General features: G+C 39.8%; 2 protein-coding genes across 6 annotated transcripts in view; both read right to left on the reverse strand.

The window, feature by feature from the left end:
• Nucleotides 1-336: 336 nt before the first annotated feature.
• On the reverse strand, nt 337-7,795 carry LOC118425658 (A-kinase anchor protein 9-like). Its single transcript, XM_035834640.1, has 8 exons — nt 7,618-7,795; nt 6,382-6,942; nt 5,884-6,006; nt 5,363-5,521; nt 4,712-4,827; nt 4,185-4,290; nt 1,322-1,477; nt 337-1,035 (listed from the first exon to the last, which is right to left on the reverse strand). The coding sequence occupies exons 2-8, from the start codon at nt 6,694-6,696 to the stop codon at nt 973-975; spliced, it is 1,038 nt and encodes a 345-aa protein (XP_035690533.1). The 5' UTR covers nt 6,697-6,942; nt 7,618-7,795; the 3' UTR covers nt 337-972.
• A 2,556-nt stretch (nt 7,796-10,351) lies between these two features.
• LOC118425524 (kinesin-like protein KIF12) overlaps nt 10,352-13,085 on the reverse strand; it is a 35,349-nt gene continuing 32,615 nt past the window's right edge. For all 5 annotated transcript variants that reach the window (XM_035834420.1, XM_035834423.1, XM_035834419.1 and 2 more), the window contains one exon: nt 10,352-13,001. In XM_035834420.1, coding sequence (XP_035690313.1) covers nt 12,889-13,001 — 113 coding nt within the window. In that variant the 3' untranslated portion in view covers nt 10,352-12,888. The remainder of the gene's footprint in view (nt 13,002-13,085) is intronic.

The following is a 13,085-nucleotide window of genomic DNA, read 5'->3' on the forward strand; positions in this document are numbered from 1 at the left end:
TGATTTGATTGTCTACGTGCATGAATGTCTACAAATCGGCCCATATTAGGGCTGAGGTGAATCATTGATAACAAAATACTGTATATCTATCTGACAATGTCAGACTGCATGGAACTCATTCAACATACATGTATCATTTATCTTGATTTTTTTCATACGCATATTCTAATGCAAAGACTGTGAGGATAAGTCACATCTGAAAAGTAATCAAAAAAGGATTGATAGCTTTTTCAAAGTTTGATGATAAAACACTCTGAATCATCAATCTATTGTTTTCACACTCATATTTCTGGTCTTCATTATTCATTTCACATCCCTACACTGCCCCAAGGAGGTTGAAACAGGTTCCCCTCTTTCAACCTCCTTGACTGCCCTGATAAGATATTCATGTTGGTATTTTACAGCCTTTGTGACTAATATCTTAATACTGGAATGGCATGATTGAAAATGTAAAGTAAAACTTCTCAATGCCATTAATTTCAAAAGACATAATGTATGTACATTTCATTCTGTACTTTTCACACTGGCACAGCCAAATTGTTACTCAGCTAGTACACAGATGAAAAGTAGTGTTTCCACAATGATCCATATAGAATCTATGAACAAAGAGAACTTAGAAGTACTTGTAGAGAAGGTTGAACACATGACATATTGTTCAACAGGATGTATCAAAAGTAGTAGTGTTGTCAAGTGTTACAATCACAAAAAGTAGAAATAAATTTAAAAAACAAAACTACAAAAACAAATTAAACAACAACCAAGATTCTCTGAGATCAATGTATGGCAGCCATGATTCCTCTGACTCACAAACTCTTTTACAAAAATATGATGGAGCTTCTGGTAGAGAAAGTTTTATTCCTAAAAGTCGATGTCACTTCTAAGAAAATATCCCTTTAAATTGTAACCGGGCACTGTGACAAAAACACTACATGCATTGATTTTTATATTGTGGCAGCTTTAGGTGCAAGTTGTTTAACACTTCCTGACTCTCTCACTCAGCTCTGAATACACCTGCCATTCCTGTAACAGCTTGTCCTGTAGAAAAGACATAAAAAAACATTTTCAAAGGCTGTAAAAATTCTATATTGGACCATCCGTATCTCTAACAGAAAGGTCTGCATGCTTAACACTAAATCAATGAACACAGCCCCAACACATCATGATAAATATGACAATATTGGCTATGATTTGTAGACCCCAAAAGGAATTCAGGAGAATAGCTAGCACATTGAGAGTCTAATAAACAAACATTGCTATCCTACCCACTTTCTTTATGTCTTGAATGTTTGTTTTCTGAATCTGTCACATTCTAGGTACCCACCTGTTGCATGAGTTGTTTCTCAAACTTGATACATAGCTGCTTGAGCTCCAGCAGGCCCTTCTCCTTCTCTTCTATAGTCTTGTCCTTTAACCTGAGCTGCAACTGGATCTTCTGAATCTGTTCACTCAGTACTGCACAGTTCTTACAGTCATGACCCTGGGGAGGGGGGGTTAGGTTAGGGACTGTACGATATTTATCAGGGGGGGAGGGCTGGTGCGTTAGGGGGGGAGGGCCATGTTAATTTTTTTTGAGGTGGGGGGAGGGCCATGTTAGTTTTTTTTTAGATAGGGGGGAGGGCCATGTTAATTTTTTTGAAAGAATTGTTTATGCTCTTTTTGTTTTGATATCTTGACATGGCCCTAAAACTGATAAAATAAGCCTTCTCAGGGCTCGAAATACCACATGCATATGCAAGTTTGTGCATGTAAAATTGGTGTGGTGCAAGTAAGTTTGGACCAAACTTGCACCAGTGCAAGTTACTTTTATCCACTAATACCTGACTTTAGAAAAAGCTTACACACACCAAGAATATTGTCTGCCATTGAAAGGTAAAACTAAAAGAAAACAACACTGAATAAAAAAATAGCCTAAATTTGTTATTTCTAAACTTGGTTAGACATCCAGGTAAACAAAATTTGAAGACAATTCCATCTCTATAATGCTAATAATTCCTATGGTGTTGTCTTACCTTGATTTGCATATGAGTAAATACATTTTGCATACAATTTAGTGACTTTGATATGATCAACTGGATTTTCCAGTTATATGTGTTTGTATTGAGTTGTTCTAGCGATGGTTAAGAATAGTGATGGAAGTCAATCGAAGAGTCCAGAAGAAATCTATTGATCTTATCAAGTTGTAGACATTAAATTGTCTTAAATTAAGCCTAAATTCACATTTGTTGTACAATTTGAAATCCAAAATAAAATACGCTTTGGAAAACAAATATCCAAACATGTGGTCTTTATGTATCCCCATATATTTGCAAATTTTCAGAAGAAGAATAAAGGGTTAACAGTTCACTATTTTGGGTTGTGCAAGTTAGTTTCTTTTGGTGCAAGTTACCTTTGGCTTAACTTGCACTGGTGCAAGTTGACTGAAAAGTGTATTTCGAGCCCTGCTTCTGAATGCAAGAGCTTCCGGGGGGCTTTGCCCCCCTAGGCCCCCCAAAGTGGCGCTGCCCTGGACCAGTGTTCCCGCCAGGCATACGTCATTCCGTCTACGGACTTATTTTTTTCTGGAAAGACGCACTCGGCTCGGCTGAGTTTCCCAAAATATTTAAGTTACAAAAGCGGTGCACGGTAAATATGTGAAGAATCCAAAACTATACACTTTATTTCTTATTTAAAACATTTCTTTTGTTTCAAAAAGACAAAATTTGCGGCAGAAAAAGGGGCCGCAATATTGTTGTCAAGTGTCGATCGAGTCGGCTGTGCACTGGCCTTGGCGTCCGTAGCACATGGCGCGGCACGCCCCCCTCCCCAGACGGACTGTCGATCGCAGCGCCCAGCACGTCTTTTCTGGCTACTCCTTCAAGACTACACCGGCACTGATCACTGCCAAAGACGCAGCATATCGCCCTCCTTCGTATAATGTATAACGTTCTTGGTCTACTCTACTCTATGTAAAAAGAAATCCAGCGGTGAGCCAAAGATTTCACGCCGAAAACGGGGTTACCTGAGGTCGTCCGAAACAAACGCACGCTCGTGGAAAATGACGGCGCGGCCTTGTAAAACCCGACCGATTCGATAAATGATGAATTTGAGTAAAATCATCAGGCAAAATAAAATAAAAAACAGAAGGTGTGATGGCGCCGTTTATTCTATCCTCTGGAAAAACTACTAGCATTTGATGCGGGAGGGCGCAACATCGATCGCACGAGGTAGGCATTCTTTTAATATTCAATGCCGGAAAAAAATTGGCAGGATTTTTCCATGGGCTGACGAACTTACTGGCTAGAGCCCTGTTTGGAAGCATCAAAAGCACAAAATTTTCATATAGACATGACTGGACAAATAATACCCGGGCCAGATCACGGACTGCTGATTCCCCGAGCTTATAGTTATAACGTATTTTTGGGGAGAGGGCGGACGTCGATTACTGAAAAACGGGAGTAAAAAAGGCAACCGGCATCCAATCTTAAGGGCATAATTTTCCTCTCAAATTGCAGGAAATTCTGTTTTAGAGGATTTGAAAATCCAAATTTTCCCGGGGGAGCATGCCCCCAGACCCCTGCCCTGACGCCGTGAAAAAATCCTGGCGAGAACACTGGGCCCTTGTGCCCTGACGTCTATATTAAGATTATTTTATCGGTTGTTTTTCTACCTGTTTAATTATGCCTGTCGGGGGGAGGGTCATGTTGATTTTCTTTAGGTGGAGGGGGAGGGTCATGTTAAATTTTTTTGAGATGGGGGGGAGGGCCATCAAAAAATTTTTTGATCCGACTTCCAATGCACCAGCCCTCCCCCCCCGATAAATATCGTACGGTCCCTTAGGGGTTATCTCTGAATGGTGCAAAGTGACTTTGTTGGAGAGGTTATCATCAATGAAACCACAGCAAATTGCTTTAATCTTTGTTTTAATCAGTTACACGGTGGGGCTAAATGTGCAAGTGCGTTCAAATGACCATGCATACAGATGGTGGTTTTCAATTTCGAAGTGATCTTTATTTGATGTGTGGTGTATTACGCTGAAGGTAGGTTATACTGGCTATATATAATTATTAAGGTACTAGTATAGATACAGATTCTATTTCTACACATGCCAAACATGACGACCACAATATCTCTGTTCAGTCTACTACAGCATTCAGAAACGTAATCCTAACTCTTTACTGAATACAATAAGGAATGTTCCATCCCACCTTATTTTTGGCGATCATGCCTTTCAATTTGCTCTTCAGCATCTCTGTTTCCTCAGACATCTTCTTCAGCTCCTTAGTCAGGTCCTCCAGCTGCCGTTGTCTCTCACTACAAGTCAAGATAACAATGTATCATCAAGTTTAGTCTTCAGATATAATCTTGTTATGTTGAAAATACCATTGAAATTCCATTCAGGGATGCAATATACAACATAGTGGTCCTTTACTGTTGTTTCCTTAGATCTGGAGATCTATGCCTTGCGGTTCGAACTGTCACTCCAAGTCACACTTGTTGTTGTTGTTGTTGTCCTCGTTTAATGTCTATTATTTTGCTAGATGTGGCCTCTTGGTGCCACTTCACACGTCAACCGAAAGAGCCACTTCACATATGTCAACAGAAAGAGGCACCTCACATATGTCAACCGAAAGAGCTTCCTATAATTATAGAGTTTATTCTGAAAAGTTGAATAGGTTTTCCAAACTGCAGGCATCTTACTGATGTCTTACTTATATCAAAAGAAATTTAATACCTGGAGTTATCCTGTAGGGCACTGGCCATGTGTTCTTTGAGCCTCCTTAGTGCCTCATCTCGAGATGCCAGCTCCTTCTTATGGGTCTCCTCCATCTCAGACATCCTCTGTTGTAGCTGCAGCACAAGAACAGTCATCATCATCTACTCATGATAACCATAGCATTGATAGTCTAAATACAAAATATAAAGTATAAGTGCAAAAGAGCAGTCCTGTGTTGTCTGTTTTTATGTACTAGCACTGAAATCTACTAAAAAGAAGATATTCAATTGGACAGTGATCTACTGATAATGGTTTGGTGTGTCTTGGTTTGGTTTGGGTATTCATAGGGATTAGACATCACTACTCTTCCTGGAGTCCAGGTGAGTGATGCACAAATGTACATGTAAATCACTGTATGACTGATACGAGGCCTCCATTCAGTGATTTGAAGTGAATCACCAACCCCAGACAGAAGGTTTTGCACCATTGCACAACAGGGCATGCCCCTACCCTTTTTCAAAAGGTGTGGTGGGTTCTTTAACCTCCATTGGCTTTCCTACAATTTCTTTTAATTTGTTTCATAATCTGTTTCACTAGTTCCCTATCAATAAACTAGTATGGTGAAGTCTCTAGCTGCCCAAAATCATACCACTTTGTTTCCATATCTACCTGTTCCTCTATCCTGGCCATCTCTGCCTCATGTAGAGCCTTTATCTCCTGTATTAAAGCCTCCTTCTGTGCCAGCTCCTCTCGAACCTTCTCCAACTCCTGTCTGGTGGCAGCGTGGGCCTGTCTCTCCAGCTCAAGTTCATTGTTATACTGTTCTGCCTGTAGTGTACGGGTTAAACATAGATAAGTAAAGACTGGAGCATTAGGCACTGAAGACTTCTGTAGCATGGTGCCTATATCTATCCTGGTTCTAATGCATACCGGTCCAAATTATCTGAGTCTAAGAAATAACCGCATGTAGTAGTAGTATAATTACTTGTTTGTCCAAAATTCACAATAACTACAATTTGTATGTTTTGTTTTGCACCACAGTCTAAGCTATCATGTACATGTACTTAGTTGATTTACGATAGATACATGAAATAAAGAGTGAGGGAAGACACAAACAACAAGACACGGGCTCTAGGAAGGAAGGCTACAAGAAACTAAACTTGAAATGACACATCAGTATGACACTCCACCTTAGATACTAGTTGCTGCTGTAGGTCTTCGATGTCCTCTTGTCTCTGTCTGATTTCTGACCTCAGCTGTTCTATCAACTTTTCCAACTTGCTGATCTTCTGCTTGTTCTTTTCTTCTCTCTCCTGTGATTTGCAATTTGGGACAAACTTTAAGTAACATTGCTAACTAACTAAAAAGGTAATTCAAAGGGTTATGGTATTTGTCTGGTTACAATGTGCAAACAAACTGCATTCAGTGGGTTCTTTTTATAATATATCATGATGTTGTTGTTCTAGTTGATATAGTTCTATTTCCTGTAATACAATGTAACACTATGTATTTCACAGTATGGTAGTACTGTACCTGTAACTTGTTTGTGTTCTGCAATTTTCTTCTTTTTTTTTTCATTTTAAGTCCTCACCTTTCATGGTGTTGCAACATAGATCTAGGGAGCTATCAACAAATGTTGCACATTGATAGAAGTTACGGGGTAGTTGTTCATGATCAAGCAAACCTACCAGAAGCTCCTTTTCTCTAGTGTTGTCCTTTTCCCTCTCTATATACACAATCCTCTCCTCTATCCTCACTTCCTGCTTGGCTGTGGGAGGTCGCGACGGCTGGGGCGAGGAGTCCGCGGGAACCCCCATCCCCACCCCATAGATCCCGGCCGGCATGGACCGTGGGGAATACTGGGGTGTCCGTGCAGTGTTCAGTTTGTACTGCGCCACGGGTGGGAACATGGGGGGCTGGGAATGGCGGGTAGACCCCAGAGGTCGTGACCCGGCTGTTCTGCCTGATGGAGTCCTGGTAGTGGGCATCCTGGCACCCTTCATGTTACATACTTGTGAGAAAAGTCGCTGTTGTTGTCTCGCAGTGTTTGTAAGATCTCAAATGCACGGCTATCTCACAGTAAGGTTAATCTACTGTGTTGGTACACACATGATGGTAAGCTTGTTGTTGTGTTCTTTGGTTTTTGCCTGCCAGATCTTCTGTTCTTGCTGGTCCTTTCATGAAAGAAACACATTCACTGTTTCAGGTCTGCAATGTCTTGAGTCTTTATTGCAGAAATGGTATCACATCTGCAACACAAGAACAAGTGGGTTAAATCTTGATTTGTGTAAACATCTGATAAGTGAATAATGAACTGCAATGTACTGTATCTCGGTACTTTCTGCGGTACACAGCCACAGGGGGTTAAATAATCCTGTATTCCTGTCCAATGCCTTTTGGATGGGAAGGTCTAATGTACGATCTTCACAGACTTCTTGGGCAATTTGAAAAGAAATCACAACAAAAGGCATTAGCTAGCATCAATACAGCAATAAGAAGCCAGGTTTTGTGTGTGTAAGAAATAACCCTGTTATAAAACACTCATGGTCTGTAATTAAGTGGTGTGATTAAGGGGGATTTAAACACCTGTCCTCGGAAATAACACGTTAGGTCATGATCTGCACGGCATAGGGCTTCTTTGTCATGTCATAGCGTCAAGTACAACGAAATGTAGTACATTAACAGCACCAAAGGCATACATAAACGTTTTAAAGCATGGAGCAATCTGATCGGAAACAAAACAAATCCAATCCTTACCGTAAACCGCATATCTATCGTGGAATGTTTAGTGTATAGCTCCCCTCCCCACCCCAACGCAAGTAAAGTCTGACCCTTTAAACGCACCAAAACTGGTTTATATCTACAATATAATGAGTATCCATAAGCCCCGTAATAGGGACAGTGTTCACAAAACAAGACCTTACCATGGAAGGTTGCTGAAATGCCTAAAATTTGACATTTCCTCCCTTCAAGGCTGGAAAAACAACACCTCCTTTCTGACACTTGTTGTTGCACAAGATGGCCGCCGTCAGGCCGGTAGCAACGGCGATTTGATTGGTTGGCTGTTAAAGTAAACAGGACTCTGATTGGATGTAAGTTGTGTAATTAGGCAGACTATTAGATTATGTTACAAGGGGTGTTCAAGGCTTCAATACGGTAAGTCTGAAGATGTGAATTTAGGCATGAAGATGAACATTTGATCCAAAAAGTTTGAAAAGTAAAAAATTAATTTCGGTAAACTTGACATCACAATTTGTATACTGATCGTAAAATCGTAAATAAAAACTAGATTTGCTCTCATAAGGATATGGATGCGTCCAACTTAAATCAGAAGGATCAAGGGCTTTCATGGCTTTCATGCCGCTCGTAACCTTCAGCCTTTACATAACACCTAATTATATTACCTTTCGCTAGTCAGGTCACAATGGGTCAAATGGTTGACCTTGAAAGGAATGCAATGTCGTTGCCGAGTGACCCTGATCACGTCGCAAAATATATTCGGTACCTAACTGATTTGCTAGGGGGCGTAAGTGTACTTTCTGATAGGGTACAATGTACGTAACTCAGTAACTGATAACGTTACAAAATTAAGCTGGATTTTGCCTTCTCGTTTTTACGTGTCTTTTGCTACAACTTATCATATTTATATTATTTACCAATTTGTTGAAAATTGACATATCCAAGCACGCAATGGGCTATTTTACCCGTTTTACTGAGCACATATTTAGTCAGAATTAAAAAAAAAATCGAACGCTGTTCTGTTGCCCACTTGTCTTATATATCACTTTCCAAGCTACCTGAATACATTGAAACTCAATATGATATTCATGCTATGATTGACGGAGGTCGTGCGAATCGTGATCAATTGAAAAGTTCATCAGTAGCCGGTCCTATGGTTTCTGTGCGTTGTTCCGGAAACCTTTTGTTGGTGCTTCGTATACACAGAGTGATTGATGGAACTTGACACGCAAGGAAGAATGTTCTGACGTCAATGTATGGCAGTTGTAGGAATGTGTAGGTAATGCCTGGTGCCTACATGTCTGCGCCTTTCAGTGTTCTATGAAACAGGTCCTAATGAAGCGCCAATGAGTCTCTGTCATTTTGGGTTTTTGATTGAAAACTGAAATGATAGGTAGAAGGACACCCAATCACTCCTGGGTCTACCTCTATAACCCAACAGTGGCTGAAGGATTGCCCCAAATGTAAAATAATTTCGAATTCGTAACAGATGATTCGTAACGATTATTAGCGTCATTTTAACAGAAGTAAATAGAGCTAAGCGTTTGCCAAGTTATCTCTTTAAGGCTTGCATTTGTCCGTCTGTGAGTTACTCAAGTCTCTTCCTCAACTCACTGCGGTAACATCCCCTACCATAATAACGCCACTAATCATAATACCGACCGCCAAATAAAGTAAAAGATGAATTTAAGGAGATCGACTAGTGCAGCAACAGTAATTTCCGAGGTATGCACAGTTAAGAGACATCCAAATGTTCCAACGCATTTAAAAAAAAGGCTAAGATAATGATGCATTCGAAGACAACAAGGTCAAAGCTTTTCGGTCCCTTATCGGGCCTGGCTAGTGGAAGTTCCTCGCCGCTGTTGTGACGGGCCAAAGTTACGAAAATTTTCCGCAGTAGAGGTCAGTTTTCTCATGATGTTTGTACCCAGACATCTTTGCATTTTGCACACTTATTAACAAGGAAGAAAGCAACAACAATGGATGTATAAAGGTACATAATGGAAAGTTAATCATGTCTAGTATTTCCTGGTGGTATTATGCAAATGAGGGACTAATTTGCACAATCAATACAAAACTGCATTAAGATTAATGGCGGGAACTTTCTAATTGTGTAATGTTAGTTGAAAGCGAATATTCCCATGCATAAATCACGCAAATGAGCATATACGTTGCATAAAATCTACTAGTATTTCATGGAGGTATGAGGTCGCCGAACTCTAGTTGCCATTGGATTGCTTTTTTGGTGTGAAAAAGTATGCAATAATAACTTTTGTGAAATGATATTCACCGTGACTTTATTCTATTGCGTGTTATGTTTCTAAATGCCTATGGTAACGTTACCGTCGTGTAACTACGTCGTGACACACGTACAGACGCTGTTCGGCATGCACAAGGGGGCGCCATTTTAAAGGTTGGTCACTAGCATCCCACCTCGTCACGCATCAGTCTGCATCCACCGCTGATTTGACATCTTTCTGCACACAATAGCAAAACCATACTTTTTGGCAACGCAGTCTTCAACACAGAATTGGACATTGAAGAGCTCAGGCAAATGCGTTCGGAACGCGAGACAAATCAAATAAAGCATTTGGGGCGCAACTGGGTATTTTGAACCCTGCCTCGGTGCTGCATGCTGTCATTTATGTCTGTGGATCGGGAGTGATGCAAAGAAAGTAATGGTAAGGGATGAAGTCTGCCATCAATTGCCTTTTTTAATTGTAATGTTCTTGATATTAAATATAGCTGTTCACACTATCAAGGACATCCAGTTGGACCCCCCCCCCGCCTGAAATCTTTCACACCTTCCAGTTAAACCCGTTTTTAACACAAATATATTGTGACACGAGAGTTGTACGTTGGGATAAAAAATTATCATTTCACAGTCACACATATTATCAATAACAACAAGACATTTTTTTCTTTTGTGAAAATATAATTTTCTGCACAATTCTCACATCTGATGGCTTGAACAGGTGCAATGGCTTCAGTACACACAAGTGGAAAATATACACACTACAAGAGTGTTTACAAAGGCATATCGCCAGGAATACATCAACAACATTTGCAGAAATAAATCTCTGGTGCATTTCACACAATTTTACTACCTAGGTGCAGTAAAATTGTTACAGCTGTCACACCAATACTAGAGGAGAGGACTATACACATTGACAACAGCATTATAAACATAAAATATCTTCGACAGATAAGCATTATGTGTATTGTATGTCAATCAGTGTTGAAGGCATCATAATAGTATAACCAATGAAAATTCATATCTCAGAATTTGAGCTAGCTCATTGGCTGGTGAGGTAAGCCAATTGATGAGGCTGGCCAATGACAGTGCAGCAATGCAATGCTGAATTTTAAAGATCTTAAATAACGCAATAATGTGTGGCACAGGAAGAAAATCATTTAACTGACTTTGGTCAGTTTAACTCCAGGAACAGAACATTTCAATTCTTTAGACAAATGGTGCAATAATCCCAGTAAACTGTGGTGCAACTTCACCCACAGCTGCCTTAATTGTTGTGAATGTAACATTTCAAACATAAACTGTCAGAAGCTGGATACAGAACCGTTCAGTCTGAAGTAACATTTAAGGGGCTTGACCTGCATGGTTCCAAACTGTGTCACAAACTTTTCAACTATGATACCTTAAAAACAACCCCTCTGGATCCTACTTATGCAACATGCACAGTACCATGACAGAAGAGTTCAAATGTTAATTTTCTAAGACTTGCATTGGTTTAGCCCAGCTTTCTAACTGTTGACCCGTTTTTATGTAATCTCTGACCTACAAAACAGACTCTGAACTTTTTCAATTTCCCCAAATGTAATTTTGGCAGACCACACCAAGCTGTCTGCGAGTCCCTACCTTGTTATTGTCCTATCAGTAATATTGACAGTATGCTAATTAATACAGTGTTGAACAATGACAAAAGAGATACATCACATACACACAATTCTTCTTTCTAAGAAAGAGACCACTGGATGCTCTACAACATACTAACATTACAGCTTTTAGTACTAAGGACAGAACCATTTCCTGAAAACACATCTGTGGTGAAGCAATCAATGTTCCATGTTATCTTGCTTTACATTCACATTCTTTTTCTCCAACAACAAAAAAATGACTCTCACTCTGTAATGATGGAAACATTATGATTGATTACCTATGGGCAGGCATGTATTGCAAGACCAGTATGTTTACCAGTTTATCTTGAAGTGTGACAAAATTTGAAACCTACATGGAATAGTGGATAAAACAGTCAGCAGAGATTAGGACAAGTTGATATCTATAAGATTAGGACAAGTTGATACATCTATAAGATCTTGCCTGATTGGTTGTCTGGATTGATTTTTGAATCTAGAACTTCTCTTGATTGGCTATAGCATTACTGGACTCTACCACATTCGAAAAATGGAATAAAGAGCAGCTAAAGTGCACTATAGATTTTTGACAATTTCACCTATCCTCAAAAGGTAAGTAGTAAGTACAGTATATTTCACAATGCCTCCTGTACAGATATCATTTCTGACTAATAGAATATGTCTCAGTGAAATCTCCTATGCAATAATGTGATACAAAAATTCTCTGTACAAAACATCAACAGGAACTATATACAGTGTTTACATCTTCTTGTACACTTTTACTACAAAACTTGATTACAGCATAGTAAATATATATATTGACTACAACACATCACATCTGGAATTGCTCTACTGGCCATTGCTGTTTCATTGAGCGGAGGCTAGAACAGTATAATGTGACTCCCCAGACTTTCTTCTTTCTCTTCTCTTTAGGACTCTTTATTCAACCATGGATAGTGAGTGAGTGTGATTATATTCAAGAATGAAGAGTGACATGTTTGAATCTCAAGTCAGCACCTCCTGTATGGCTTATCAATTCAAGAAGCAGTCCTGACCAAATCCTGATGTCTCAGTCTGACAACTGCTTGAGAAAACTAGGTCTTAAGTTCTTCTGCAGCACATACATGCATTCTTTTGCAGAGCAGATATGTTTTTGAGGTCATGCTCTTCGCAGTTACAATCATCTACACGTATGGTGAATGTCTGTGAATGTCTTTGGAGATGAAACTACACAAAATCTTTGACAACTGCATATTGAATGGCTTTGACTAAAATAGCTGATGTTCCCGCACTTATGATTCTTCAAAATTCAATGAGGCAGATGCCAGTACCAAAATGATTCCATTATGATGCTATACTGCCCAAAATGCCAATTACAAGACATAAGTGCAATGAATTAAGCTGTTTCAGCTCCAATAGCACAACGATCAAGTTGGTGCAGAATTTGCTTACAGCAATATCTATCATATGTTATCCTGCCATTTCAATGTCACCCAATGGACTCATAATCTCTTTATAACTTCAGAAAAGAAGTCTGTAGAACAGCAAGAATGTATCCTGCTCTCTCTGCATTCAGTCCTGTACTATCTCTTCTTCCCTCCGGGTGCGGGCTTGCTGACATGCTTGTATCTGGCAATCTCCCCCTCCAAGTCCGCCAGCTCTGCGCGCAGCTTGGCGTTCATGTCCTGCAGGGCATCTGATAAAACAAACAGTTCAAGCTCAGCAACAGTTGGGGAAGGATTGCTGCTTTAAAAGTGACACACTTCAGAGTGATTTCACA

This window comes from Branchiostoma floridae, chromosome 11 (genome assembly GCF_000003815.2).
Source record: "Branchiostoma floridae strain S238N-H82 chromosome 11, Bfl_VNyyK, whole genome shotgun sequence".
Lineage (NCBI taxonomy): Eukaryota > Metazoa > Chordata > Leptocardii > Amphioxiformes > Branchiostomatidae > Branchiostoma > Branchiostoma floridae.

What these genes read in the sequence shown, in the direction of transcription:
- LOC118425658 (XM_035834640.1), bottom strand. Translation starts at nt 6,696, where the DNA reads ATGAAGGGTGCCAGGATGCCCACTACCAGGACTCCATCAGGCAGAACA. An exon ending in CTAGAGAAAAGGAGCTTCTG is followed by an intron (nt 6,007 to 6,381) that starts GTAGGTTTGCTT and finishes TGCAAATCACAG; the next exon opens with GAGAGAGAAGAAAAGAACAA. An exon ending in GCATGATCGCCAAAAATAAG is followed by an intron (nt 1,478 to 4,184) that starts GTGGGATGGAAC and finishes CCCCCTCCCCAG; the next exon opens with GGTCATGACTGTAAGAACTG.